Source organism: Scyliorhinus torazame, chromosome 15 (assembly GCF_047496885.1).
Source record: "Scyliorhinus torazame isolate Kashiwa2021f chromosome 15, sScyTor2.1, whole genome shotgun sequence".
NCBI classification, from domain to species: domain Eukaryota; kingdom Metazoa; phylum Chordata; class Chondrichthyes; order Carcharhiniformes; family Scyliorhinidae; genus Scyliorhinus; species Scyliorhinus torazame.
This window is the reverse complement of record NC_092721.1, coordinates 146350938-146365780: the sequence shown is the minus strand read 5'-3', so window position 1 is coordinate 146365780 and position 14843 is coordinate 146350938. Positions and strand designations below refer to the sequence as shown.

Sequence of the window (14843 nt, the reverse complement as noted above, 5' to 3'; positions counted from 1 at the left end):
GATGTGTAGCTTAAAATGCTAATAGAAAACGTCCTGGTCAGTGTAAACAACAAACACCTCACACCTACTATTTTGGAAGGTCTGTTTTATCAGCATGATTTTGTAAGTTTTCCCTCCAGCTGTGGGGAAAAAGGTAATCAAAATAGAGACGCAAGCAGTGGTAGATGATTTCCAAATCTTCCCTCTCTTCACATCCCAAAAACAATTATTGAATTATAAACCAAGAGACTGGGAGTAGATTTTTCTTGACATTGTCTGGGCAGTAATCTGGAAGAGCAGATTACCACTGAGACAGTGAAAGTGAGAAAAATAAAAATACTTTCATTTGTATAGCACCTACCACAACCCTAAAATGTCTCAAAGCTTTGCAACTATTTAAGTACTTTTAAAAGTGTAGTCACAAATGTAAGAGATGGTATAACCAATTAGCATTCATCCACTCTGACAAAAGAACAATGTGCTAAAAACCACAATATCTTTTTAGACGTTGCTCCAGAGGTAACTTGATCAAAATACCAGAGGAATTCCTCTGCTGTTTAAATTGTGCCAAAGCACCTTTTTTTTTGTTGAAAATATTTTATTGAAGCATTTGTAATTTTCACAATTTAACATATTGACATTTCTAAAACAACCGCGCGTGTCGATGCACAAAATACCCCCTAAAATAACAACAAACAATAAACCACATACCCCACTTCTCCCGCCCTATCCCCAATTACTCATATACTAAATTCCCTGTCCTTATTTAACATTACCATGCCTACTATTTTCCTCCCCCCACCCCCCCCCCCTTTTCCCTTTCCCCCCTTACTGCTGACGTTCAGTTTTTGTTAAAGAAATCGATGAACGGTTGCCAGCTCCGGGCGAATCCCTGTATTGATCCTCTTAGAGCGAACTTGATTTTCTCCAGATTGAGAAACTCTACCATATCGCTGACCCACACTCCTGATTTTGGGGGCTCCGAGTCCCTCCATCTCAGCAAGATCTGTCTCCGGGCCACCAGGGAGGAGAAGGCCAGGATATCGGCCTCCCTCCCCCACTTTGCCCCCGGATCTTCCGACACCCCAAATATTGCTAATTCTGGACTCGGAGTTACCCTACCTTCCAGGACTTCCGATATATCATCTGCAAATCCCTGCCAGAATTCCCTCAGTTTCGGACATGCCCAAAACATATGAACATGTTTGGCTGGGTTACCCCCACACCGCCCACATCTGTCCTCCACCTCCTCGAAGAACCTACTCATCCGGGCTACCATTATGTGGGCCCTCTGGACTACCTTGAACTGAATCAAGCTGAGTAGCACATGATGAGGATGGATTTACACTTTTCAAGGCTTTTTCCCACAGTTCAGTTTCCAGCTCCCCTCCCAGCTCCTCTTCCCACTTCCTCTTCACCTCTTTGATAGGGGCCCCTTCCCAATTCCCTGTATATGTCCGAAACCTTCCCACCTCCAACCCCTGTTTTTGACAGCACTTTATCCTGTAGTCCTCTCAGGGGGGAGGCAAGGAAAGCCCCCCACCCCTCCCCGGGACAAACCGGTGATTGTCACAAATCGGTGACCATATGCTGCCTCCATTGCCCCCACACCCTCAGGGCTGCCACCACAGGACTTGTGGAGTACCGAGCCGGTGAGAACAGCAGGGGTGCCGTCAGTAAAGCCTCCAGACTCGTACCTTTGCAGGATGCTGCCTCCATCCGCTCCCAGACCGACCACTCCTCCACTACCCACTTCCTGACCATCGATATGTTGGCAGCCCAGTAATAGTTAATAAAGTTCAGGAGAGCCAATCCCCCTTCCCCGCGGGCCCATTCCAGGAGTACCCTCTTTACTCTCGGGGTTTTACCCGCCCATATAAACCTCGATATCGCCACATTCATACTTCTGAAAAAAGCCTATGGGACAAAAATCGGGAGACACTGAAAAAGAAAAGCAGTCTCAGAAGGACTGTCATCTTCACCATCTGAACCCTTCCCGCCAGCGTCAGTGGGAGCATGTCCCATCTACAAAAATCTCTTCTCATTTGATCCACTGCTTTGCCCAAATTTAACTTGTGAAGTTGCCCCCAATCCTTGGCCACTTGAATCCCCAGATACCTAAAACTCCTCCCAATCCCTTTAAAAGGTAGCTCCTTCAGCCTCCTTTCCTGCTTTCGTGCCTGAATCACGAACATCTCGCTCTCTCCCATATTTAACTTAATAGCCTGAAAATCGCCGAATTTCTCCCCCCACCAGGCCCATGACATAAAGCAGCAAATCGTCCGCATAAAGAGAGACCCTGTGTTCCGCCCACCCCCCCTCACTATACCCCTCCAGGTATTCGCTGTTCTCAGAGCCATTGCTAAGGGTTCTATGGCCTTGGCAAACAATAATGGGGAGAGCAGGCATCCCTGCCTTGTCCCCCGACATAGACTGAAGTATTCTGACCGAACTCGGTTAGTTCTTACATTTGCCACCGAGGCCTGGTACAATAGCCGGACCCACTCCACAAATCCCTGTCCTAACCCAAACCTGCCTAAAATATCCCATAGATACTTCCACTCACTCGGTCGAAAGCCTTCTCCGCGTCCATGACAACTATCACCTCAGCCTCGCGCCCCTCCGCTGGCATCATAATTACATTAAGAAGCCGTCTAATGTTGGATGTCAGGTGCCTGCCCTTTACAAATTCCATCTCACCCTCCCCAATTATCTCCGGGACACAATCCTCTATTTGAGTGGCCAGGATCTTTGCCAATAATTTGGCATCTACATTCAAGAGGGAGATTGGTGTGTACGATCCACAGCTCTCCGGATCCTTGTCCCGCTTCAGGATGAGATAAATTGATGCCTGTGATAACGTTGGGGGGAGTACTTCCAGCTCTTGGACTCATTAAAAGCCTTAACCAGGAGCGGCCCCAGTAACCCAGAGAACATCCTATAAAATTCCACTGGGAATTCATCAGGTCCCGGGGCTTTACCCGATTGCATCGCCCCCAGTCCATCTATCACCTCCCCAAGCCCAATCAGGCCCCCCAGGGCCTCCACCAGCTCCTCATTTACCTTCGGGAACTCTTGCCTCCCTAGGAATTGATTCATCCTTCCTCCCCAACCGGGGGTTAAATTCCCGGAACACTTCATTCACCGCCCCCGGGTCCGTCACCGTCTTCCCCCTCAAATCCTTTATTTTCCTATTTCTCTCGCCGCCTCCTGTTTCCTTAGCTGATGCGCCTGCATCCTGCTAGCTTTCTCCCCATGTTCATATATTGCCCCTTTTACCCTCCTCAGCTGACCCTCCGCCTTTCCTGTGAAAAGGAGCCCAAACTCCATTTGAAATCTCTGACGCTCCTTCAGCAGCTCCTCATTTGGAGACTTCGAATATCTCCTGTCCACCTGTAAGATTTCTCCTAAACCTGTCCAGCTCAGTTTTCTCCCTGTGGGCTCGAATCGAAATACATTCCCCTCTAATGACCGCTTTCAGTGCCTCCCAGACCACCCCAGCTGCAGTCTCTCCCGTGTCATTGATTTTTATGTACCCCCAAACGGCCTCTCTCTCTCGCTCACAGATCTCCTCATCCGCTAACAACCCTGTATCTAGTCTCCACTGTGGGCGCTGGGACATTCCCGTGTCTGCCCGTAGGTCTATCCAGTGTGGTGCATGATCTGAGACCACAATTGCTGAGTACTCAGTGTCCTCAACCCCTGCTAACAGTGTTTTATCTAGCACAAAGAAATCTATCCTGGAGGTACGCCTTATGTACATGGGAGTAGAATGAATATTCCCTGCTCCTTGGTCTCTCAAATCTCCACGGATGCACCCCTCCCATGTGCTGGGGTCCAGGACCGTATTAAAGTCACCCCCCATGATCAGCCGGTGCGAGTCAAGGTCTGGGATCTTCCCCAGCACCTTCCTCATAAACGTGACATCACCCCAGTTTGGGGCATATATATTCACCAGCACCACTGCCATTCCCTCTAGCTTCCTGCTAACCATAATAAATCTGCCTCCCAGGTCTACTTCTATCCTACCCACCTCGAATGTCATCCTTTTATTAATCAGGATAGCCACCCCCCTTGTTTTAAAGTCCAGTCCTGAATGAAACACTTGCCCGACCCATCCCTTCTTTAATGTAATTTGGTCTCCCAGCTTCAAGTGTGTCTCCTGTAACATAGCCACGTCCGCTTTTAACTGTCTCAGGTGTGCGAACACACAAGCTCTCTTAACCGGCCTGTTCAGTCCACGAACTCTCCATGCAACCAGTCTGGTCAGGGGGGCTTTTGCCCTCCTCCCCTGTCGGTCAACCATGACCTTTCCTAGGCCAGTTCCTAGCCCGTGTTCCGCACCTCACTTGATCCGCCCCTTGGCGGCGACCGCCAACTGATCTCCATCTCCAGTCTCCTAACTTTCTCTTACCCGTCAGATGTACCCCGCCTCCCCCCCAACTTTGTCTTTCCTCAGCTCTCCCCCCACTTTGCTCCTGTGAACCAGCTATCCAGCTAGCTCAGCATCTCCCACCCTCTGGCATCAGAAAACCCGCCGACTGCCAGATTCTATCACACCTAACAATCAAGCACTCAACACAGTAACAACAATCCCAAAAAGCAAACAAACCATCCCCAATGCGCAGGCAACGAGGCAAACCCCTCCCCCTCTAACCGATTCTTATCAGTCCCATCACCTTCAAACAGAATCAAACACAAAGAAGCTTCAAGCAGCTTAAGCAAAATTATGCCTGCAAGAATCAACCATCTTTCTAACAGAAAGGAAAACACCCATCACAACTTAAAAGTCTTTCCCTCTGTAATCCGGTACATAAAGCAATAAATCAAAATCAAATTACACAAGAAGAAGAGGAAGATAAAAAAAAAACTTTAACTCACAGAATTAAAAAGACTGAAATTTTAAACAAGACAAAACAAAACACAGAACCATTTTGCTCTCCTCCCTGCCACCCTGTCCCTTCCCTCAAACTCAGTCCACCACAGTTTGAGTTTAAAAGTCGTTAAACCAGATTGCCAGATTCTATCCCTCCCCCTTTGACCGATTCTTATCAGTCCCATCACCTTCAAACAGAATCAAACACAAAAGAAAAAGCTTCAAGCGGCTTAAGCAAAATTATGCATGCAAGAATCAACCATTTTTCTTGCAGAAACTATAACACCCCATTGCATCTTAAAAGTTCTTTCCTCTGTAATCCAGTACATAAAGCAATAAATCAAAATCAAATTACACAAGAAGAGAGAAAAGAAATAAAAATTAAAACGCCAAAACCCTTTTCTTCTCGAACATCGCAACTTAACTCACAGAATTAAAAGACTGAAATTTTAAACAAGACAAAGCAAAACACGTAACCATTTTTCTCACCTCCTCGCCACTCTATCCCTTCCCCCATACTCAGTCCACCACAGTTTGAGTTTAAGAGTCATTAAACCAGATTGCCAAATTCTATCCCTCCCCCTTTGACTGATTCTTATCAGTCCCATCACTTTCAAAGAGAATCAAACACAATAGAAGAAGCTTCAAGCGGCTTAAGCAAAATTATGCATGCAAGAATCAACCATCTTCCGAACAGAAAATAACACACTCCGTCGCAACTTTAAAGTTCTTTCCTCTGTAATCCAGTACATAAAGCAATAACTCAAAATCAAATTACACAAGATGAGAGAAAAGAAAAGAAAAAAAAAGAAAACACCAAAACCCTTTCCTTCCCGAACATCGCAACTTAACTCACAGAATTAAAAGACTGAAATTTTAACCAAGACAAAGCAAACTATAGAACCATTTTTCTCTCCTCCCCACCACTCCATCCCTTCCCCCAAACTCAGTCCACCACAGTTAGAATTTAAAAGTCCTTAAGCCAGATTATTGTCTTTCATAAAAGTAGCCACCTCTTCCAGAGAAGTAAAGTACAGCTCCCGGTTCTCGTAGGTCACCCAAAGAAGTGCCGGGTATAACAGTCCAAATTTAATGTCTTTCGCAAACAGGGCCGCCTTAACTTTGTTGAAACTTGCTCTCTTCTTTGCGAGTTCTGGTCCCCAGCCTTGGTACATCCGGATCTCTGAGTCTTCCCACTTGTACCGTTTCGTCTGCCTGGCCCACTTCATGATACGCTCCTTGTCGAGGAATCGATGTAGCCTCACATCATGGCCCTTGGGGGCTCACGACCCTGGGGCTTGCGTACGAGCACCCTATGTGCCCGGTCCACCTCCAGCATCTAGTCAAACACATCGGCCCCGAACATCTCCTGCAACATCTTCCCCACATACGCTCCCGCATCTGATCCCTCCTTTCCCTCTGGCAGCCTGACGACTCGGATATTTTGCCTGCAAGACTGGTTCTCCAAGTCCTTCTACTTTATCTAGCAGTTGTTTCTGGCTGTCTTGTAGTATGCTAATTTCCAAAGCAATTGCTGCGGACTCCTCTTCTTGTTCAGTCGCCAGCTCCTGCAACTTTTGAATCTCCTGTCCCTGGGTCTTCATTTTCTCCCCCACCCGGTCAACCACCTCCTTAATCGAGGCTATCGCCTGGGTTACGTCTTCTGTACACTCCTTGCGATGCCGGGCGAACTTCTCATCCAGGTACACGACCCATTGCTCCATCGACCAATGAGCTGGTGTGGACGAACTTTGTCTCGTTACCATTGAGCTCGATGACCTCTGGGTCTTGCTTTCACTCATCTTTTGGTTTCTTCCTTGTCGACTCTTATTTGGACATGGTTCCATAAATTGCGGGTCACCTCCTTTTCCTCTCCCTTCGATCAACTTATGTTGAGAAATTTTCTGAAAAATTGGCTTAAACACCATTAAAAAAAACACTTAAGGGCGAGAGCTGCTGAATGTGCAATCGTTTACTCCATGGCCGCCACCGGAAGTTGCCAAGGCACCTTTACACCAACCTGAGAGGTAGACGATGTTTTGGTTCAACGTTTTCATCGAAAGGACAGTACCTATAACTGTGCTGCATTCTTCTAGTGCTGCACTGAAGTAGTAGTCTAGCCTTATGGACTGAAGTCACTGAAGTGGGATTTGAACCCACAACTTTCTGATTCAGAGATGAGCATGTGACTATTACGCACACATTGAAAATTTTTCTCGTTGGATTGAATAGAAAAATTAATTCTTGGCTTTATTTCCCCTTGTCAAGTTTAGGTTCAATTAAGTGCCTATTCTGAATGGCTCAGTATTAGTAATAATAATCTTTATTAGTGTCACCAGTCAGCTTCCATTAACACTGCAATGAAGCTTCTGTGAAAATCTCATAGTCGGTACACTGAGGGAGAATTCAGAATGTAATTCACCTAACAGCCTGTCTTTCGGGTCTTGTGGGAGGAAACCGGAGCACCCGGAGGAAACCCACACAAACACGGGAGAACATGCAGACTCTGCACAGTGACCCAAGCCGGGAATCAAACCTGGGACCCAGGAGCTGTGAATCAACAGTGCTAACCATTGTGCTACTGTGCTACTGTGCCGCCCATATTGCAGTTACCAAATAGGAAAGTCTTTACAAAGTGGTTGCAGTAATTATGTAAGTAGTTGATAAACTAGCAGTTTCTAATAAAGTGTGAATGTGTACCTTTCAAGTAAATATAACTGCCGTTAGATTTAAGCCATATTACTGGGGCAGATCACATTCAAGAGTAATAGTAAGTTGCATTTTTAAAAAATGGACTTGAAGAATCTGATAGATACTTGTCTGAACTTTTTTTTAATTTAAAATACCCAATTTTCTTCCCCCAGTTAAGGGGCAATTTTGTGTGGCCAATTCAACTACCCTGCACATCTTTGGATTGTGGGGTGAGAGACCCACGCAAACACGAGGAAAATGTGCAAACTCCACGTGGCCAGTGACCCATGGCCAGAATAAAACCCGGGTCCTTACTGCTGTGATGCAGCAGTGCTAACCACTGCACCACTGTGCCGCTCTTTATCTGAAAACTTTTAATGGTGGAAAATAAGCTTCTTCCAAAATTAAAAAATGTCAAATTGTATGTGGATATCATAGAATGTTTTTCTAGTGCAGAAGGAGGCCATTCAGACCATCGAGTCTACACCGGCCCTTTAAAGAGCACCCTACTTGAGCCCACACCACCACCTTATCCCCGTAACCCAGTAACCCCACCTAACAGTTGTACACTCATCCAATTTAGCATCGCCCATCCACCTAACCTGTACATCTTTGGACTGTGGGAGGAAACCGGAGCACTCGGAGGAAACCCACGCAGGCACGGGGAGAAAATGCAAATTCCACACAGACAGTCACTTGAGGCTGGATTTGAACCCGGGTCCCTGGAGCTGTGAGGCAGCAGTCTAACCAATGTGCCACCGTGCCGCCGCTATCTGAATATATCTTGTCAACTGAATGTCACATTACTTATACTGACTGTATGTGGACAATAAGAATGTTATTAAGTTGTACATTTGATAATTTCAAAATGGTCCTCATGAATTACAGCATGCTGTGATCCTGAATTATTTCCTTTAATTAAGCCCGGTTTAATAATTAATCTCCTCTGTAATATTTAAACATGCTGCAGGGTGCCTTTGCACAGCTGGATATTTAGGAAGGGTACAAAGAGTGATTTTTGAATAATTGATTACGGCTGACATTTATTTAAAGTCAAACTGTCTTGCATGGAAGATCAAAAACATTTGTTACCACCGTTTCAACCTTACTTGAACAAATTATGTGCACACAGATTTTTATTTTTTTTGGACTTTTTAGGGATATATTCGCCAGTGTCGCAAACATACAGGGATGTTTTCTGAAGTACAATTAAATATCATATTTGGGAACATTGAAGAGATTTACAAATTCCAAAGGAAATTTTTGAAGGACTTGGAGAAACTATTCAACAAAGATGAGCCTCAGCTGAGTGAAATTGGATCCTGCTTCCTTCAGCACGTACGTTAAATGCATAATTATACTGATTTAATGTGCATGATTTCTGATCAATTCCATCAAGTACTCAAACTTCAGCTATTCAACTAAAGCAATAAGATGCACAATTCACTTGAACCTATAATATGATTGCAGTAAACCTTGCACCAATATCCCCTCATATTCAAGGCACCCAGGGCACATCAGCAGAGGGCAGTAGAGGATTTATGTCCAATATGCCAACCTGATTTTGAGGGACATCACAATTTTTACATTAGATATTTTCTAGGTTTCAGCATCACCAGCCACTCCTACAAGTGGATCTTATATTTCCCCTGCTCCAACGTACATCTTTTCTGCCTAATATCAAGTTAAAGCAGTTGCATAACTCATGAATCATAACAGAAATAAGTCCCCTATTGAAATATGTGACATATCACATCAATTCTTCTCTCCTTACAAAAGATGAACTGAATAAGGCACAATTTTGGACTATTAAAAAAAATATTTTTATTCTCCTTTTTCCCAGATTTACACCCATCAACAATAAACAATAATCAGTAACGAATGCAATATCAATTCCCATATCAATAACAACAATCCCATCCTCCCACCAAACCCCCAAACAGCAGCCCGCATGTTAACATAAACAAATAACAAAAAAGGAATCAAGAATCACCCTTAGTTATCATTAACACATAGAGTCCCCCTCCCCCAACCCCCCTTCCTAATGTTCAATGTAATCCAATTTGCGAAAGTGCATAATAAGTAACACCCATGAATTGTAGAACCCCTCCATCCTTCCCCTCAGTTCAAATTTGACCTTCTCAAGAGTCAAGATTTCCAGCAGGTTCCCACGCCGGGGCACAGGGTGGAGAGGTTGATCTCCATCCCAACAGGATCCGCCTTCGGGCGATCAACCAGGCGAAGGCTATAACACCTGCCTCCCCGCCCGGTTCCAACTTCGGCTGGTCCGACACCCCGAATATGGCCTCCCGAGGGCCCGGGTCCAGTTTCACATGCATCACGTTAGAGAATATCCTAAACAAATCCTTCCAGTAATCCTCCAGCTTTGGACAGGACCAAAACATATGAACGTGGTTTGGACACCCCACAACCTTCACACACATCTTCTACCCCCTCAAAGAGCCGGCTCATCCTCGCCCTTATGAGGTGTGCTCTATATACCACCTTCAGCTGCATCAGCCCCAACCTCGCGCACGAGGTGGAGGCATTCACCCTCCGGAGCACCACACACCAGCACCCCTCCTCCATACCCTCTCCCAACTCTTCCTCCCACTTTGCCTTGATCCCATCCAGCGGTGCCTTCTCCTCTTCCAAAATAGCCCCGTAAACTGCCGACACTAACCCCTTCTCCAATCCCTCTGTCGTCAGCACCTCCTCCAGCAAGGTGGAGGTTGGCACCACTGGGAAGCTCTGTATCTCCTTTCTGGAAAAGTCTCGAACCTGCATGTATCTAAATATTTCCCCCGTTCCAGCCCGTACTTCGCTCACAGCTCCTTCAGTCCTGCAAACCGACCCCCAAGAAACAAATCTTTTTGTGTCCTAATTCCTTTCTCCTCCCATCTCCGAAAATTTCCATCCCACTTCCCTGGCTCAAATTTATGGTTCCCCCAAATCGGCATTTTCCTTGATCCTGCCCCCAACCCGAAGTGCTGCCGAAACTGCCTCCAAATTCTCAACAAAATTATTACTACCGGACTCCCTGAGTATTTCCCTGGGGCTGTCAGAGCGGCATTCTCTCCATGCTCGTAAATCGCACCCCTTGCTTCACTCAATTGGCGTACCGCCTTCCTGGTAGAGAGTCGGTCAAAGCTCGCCCCTAGTTCAAACATGGAATATAGAACATAGATCAGTACAGCACAGGACAGGCCCTTCAGCCCATGATGTTGTGCCAACCATTTATTCTAATCTAAGATCAACCTAACCTACACCCCTTCAATTTACTGCTGTCCATGTGCCTGTCTAAGAGTCGCTTAAATGTCCCTCATGACTCTGACTTCACCACCTCTGCTGGCAGTGCATTCCACACACCCACCCTCTCTAGGTAAAGAACCTACCTCTGGCATCTCCCCTATACCTTCCTCCAATTACCTTAAATTTATGTCCCCTCATGACAGCCATTTCCACCTTGGGGAAAGGTCTCTGGCTATCCACTCTATCCATGCCTCTCATCACCTTGTACACCTCTATCAAGTCACCTCCCTGCCTTCTTCACTCCAGTGAGAAAAGCCCTAGCTCCCTCAACCTGTCTTCATAAGACATGCCCTCCAGTCCAGGCGGCATCCTGGTAAATCTTCTCTGTACCCTCTCCAAAGCATCCACATCCTTCCTATAATGAGGCGATCAGAACTGGACACAATATTCCAAGTGTGGTCTAACTAGGATTTTATAAAGCTGAGGAAAACCTCGTGGCTCTTAAACTCAATCCCTCTTTTAATGAAAGCCAACACACCATATGCCTTCTTAACAACCCTATCAACCTGGGTAGCAACTTTGAGGGATCTATGTACGTGGATCCCAAGGTCCCTCTGTTCCTCCACACTTCCAAGAATACTGCCTTTAACCCTGTATTCAGCATTCAATTTCGACCTTCCAAAATGAATCACTTCACATTTATCAAGGTTGAACTCCATCTGCCACTTCTCAGCCCAGCTCTGCGTCATTGACAACACTATCTACAACTCCCCCAACCTTCGTGTCATCGTCAAACTTATTAACCCACCCTTCCACTTCCTCATCCAAGTCATTTATAAAAACCACAAAGAGCAGAGGTCCCAGAACAGATCCTTGCGGGACACCACTGTTATTCCTCTTTTCCAACTTCGCTGGTTCCCCATCTTCTGCATACCTCCTATATACTTCCAGCATCTCATCTGCTACCCTCTGACGCTCCAACTCTCTTTGTCTAGCCTAGCCTTAAACGAGATCCCCTCACCCCTCACCACCGCCTTTAGAGTCTCTCAGACAACCGCCTTCGACACCTCACCTGTGCAGTTGAAACCTACCTATTCCTCGATTACTTTTTCAATTTTGTCACAGAACCCTCGGTCCCCCAACAGTCCCACATCTAATTTCCATCTCGGCCTCTGTACTACCCCCTTCTCCAGTTCCATATCCACCCAATGCGGAGCATGATCTGATATTGCAATTGCCGAGTTCTGCAACCCCTTAATTCCGCCAACAGCGCCTTCCCCACCACGAAAAGTCGGTTCGTGAGTATACCTTATGGACCGCTGAGACCTCCAAGGGTCCACCCCTCGTATTTCCACGATTAGCCCAGCCAACACCTTTGTCCCCTCTGACGGGACCAGCGAGCACGGCCGTGACCTGTCCAACTTGGCTCCTGCACCAAGTTCCAGTCCCCCCCCCCCCCATTATCAGTTCGTGAGAGTCCAAGTTGGGGATGGCCCCACACACCTTTTTCGCGAATCCCACATCATCACAGTTGGGACCATATACACTTACCAGCACCACTAGCCTCCCCTCCAGCGCCCCTGTCACAATCACACATCTACCCCACTGATCTGCAACCACCTTCTCCACCTGGAACCGTATCCTTTTGCTGACCATTACCGCTACCCCTCAGGACCTTCCGTCAAATCCAGAGTGAAACACCTGACTAACCCAGCCCTTTTTATGTCTCACCTGGTCCTTCACCCTCAAGTGAGTCTCCTGCAGCATTGCTACGTCGGCCTTCAAACTTTTAAGATGTGCAAGCACCCTTGACCTCTTAACTGGACCTCCCAACCCCCTCACGTTCCATGTGACTATCCTAACTGGGGGTCTCTCAACCCCCCCCCTCCTTATCCACCATGATCGTACCACCGGGCCCTGCCCCATGAGCCTGTCCCGCCCCTATCCATTATTAACATCGAACCCCTCCCCCCTCCCAGAATCCCCCCTGCACTTCCCGTCGAAATAAACTCATCCAGTATCGATCCTCTCTTCTCCCCCCCCCCCCCCCCCCCCCCCCCGCAAACCCCCAGCCAGGTCTAGCCCCCAAAGGTGGCCTGACCCCAGGGAATAGCTGCCATCCAGACAGGTCTTGCGCTTCTGGAAAGGGTGGTCACATCAATGGAGCTCTGCAGGAGCAGAGTTGAGGATAACAGGAAGGTATGTCAGCAAACATCCAGTGCCTGCAGGTGCAGTTGGAGGAGTCCAACCGCCTGCAGAGGCAGATGGCGATGCCAACCATACGAGCCACCCAGGCCAACACCGCATGGTTGGTGGGGAAGGCCGCCTAGTCGGTGGACCGGGAGGTGATTAGATTCCTCCTCCTCCAGTTGACTTGAGCCAATCCCAGAGGGATGTGGACCAGTCCCTGTGCTCCATAGACATGAGCATGGAGACCCTGGTCATGACGGGAGCGGGCCTCCAGGACTGGCAGCCCACAGAGATTTTTGCAGTCGCGTCTGTTTCCCAAGGAAAACCACGGGGGGTATTGGGCACCCCGAGGGAGGAGGGGGTGATGGGACTTGTGTTGGAACACCACTGTGCCTCTGAATTCCCCCCCCACCCCCCACCTGTCCCTGGCGCATGCAATTGGCAGTGGGCAGAACAGGGTGGCACCACATCACCCATGACACCCGGAAGATTGGCAAGCCCATCTGGGCCCAGTCGCTCCAGGGGACAGCCGCCAAAGTGAACCAACATTGCAGGGCAAGATAGGCAGCAGGCCACCTCCACTTCTAATATTCCGTCTGGGGGCCCAACTGGAAAGCGTTAGGACACCAGTTAAGTTGGCATGGGTGAAGCATTTGGGTTAACAATAGGGGCTAGGGCGCAATATTTGTATATATCACAATAAACACATGTTCACCAATGTTCCGAACTGCTTCGGTCTGAAGGGTATGAGGAATGGGCTGGGCTGGGCCAGGTGGGTTTGGGGGGGTGGGGAGGGCATTGTTGGAGGTGGACACAGGCCAGCGCCTCGGTGCAATCGGAGGCCACACCCGGGCCGCCTTGGAGGTGGCAGGAGACGGGACCAGATATGTGGGGGTGCCATGTGGTAGGGCTTACCCAGTGAGTGGTCCATCACCGCACACTGCCCCAAATCTACAGCCCTCCGTGATATCTGCACGCCTTCAATTCTGGCCTCTTGAGCACGCCCAATTTTAAATGTTTTACTTTTGATGGCTGTGCCTTTAGTTGCTTGAGCCCTGGAATTCCCTCCCTAAACCTCACTACCTCTTCACCTTCCTTTAAGGTATTTGTTAAAATCTCCCTCTTTGACTAAGTTTTTTGTTTTCTATCCTAATATTTCCTCTGTGGCTTGGAGACAAATTCTGTTTGACAACAATTCTGTGATGTGCCTTCCTATGTTTTACTATAGTAATGGTCCTATTTTAATGCAAATTTCTGTTGTGTTGCTTATGTGGTGCCCACCCCAGTCCAACGCCGGCATCTCCACATCTTGCCTATGAAAAGCAAGCAATTTACTGTTTTGCCATTTTTCAAGGAGAGGCAAGATTTAATGATTTGAATGGATTTACTTGCTCGCAAAATGCTGTAGATGGAAATGTATAAGTTGACCACTGAAGCCTCACAAAATACCCCTAAAAACCCAAGTCGGTTTGTATGTCGAATATGAAATTTTGAAATATGAAAAAAACATAGGGAATTATAATTAAATCAATGTGACAAAATTAATTTTCTACAAGAATACCTTTGCCCACAATCAAAATGTTATAAAAAACCTTGAATGCCATTATTTTTGGTATCCGATTTTCATCACATTTATTCTGAGTCACTTAATTATGGCATTATTGTAGGGATCCCACTCTTGATCAGATTTGGTATTTTCAATTTCAGATTAACCCCTCCCTAATGAATTACTTCTCTCCATCCATTATATTGGATATTCTGCACTATTGAGCAAAATATCTGTATTGTTTTTCCTACCCAAGTGGATAACTTCATATTTTTCCACATTATATTCAATTTGCTATTTTCCTGCGCA

At 46.9% G+C, this 14843-nt stretch overlaps 1 protein-coding gene across 12 annotated transcripts in view; it reads left to right on the top strand.

Moving 5' to 3' along the window:
- The window catches only part of LOC140391880 (spermatogenesis-associated protein 13-like), a 524178-nt gene that overhangs the window by 484542 nt on the left and 24793 nt on the right, over positions 1 to 14843 (top strand). For all 12 annotated transcript variants that reach the window (XM_072476884.1, XM_072476878.1, XM_072476877.1 and 9 more), the window contains one exon: positions 8705 to 8884. In XM_072476884.1, coding sequence (XP_072332985.1) covers positions 8705 to 8884 — 180 coding nt within the window. The remainder of the gene's footprint in view (positions 1 to 8704; positions 8885 to 14843) is intronic.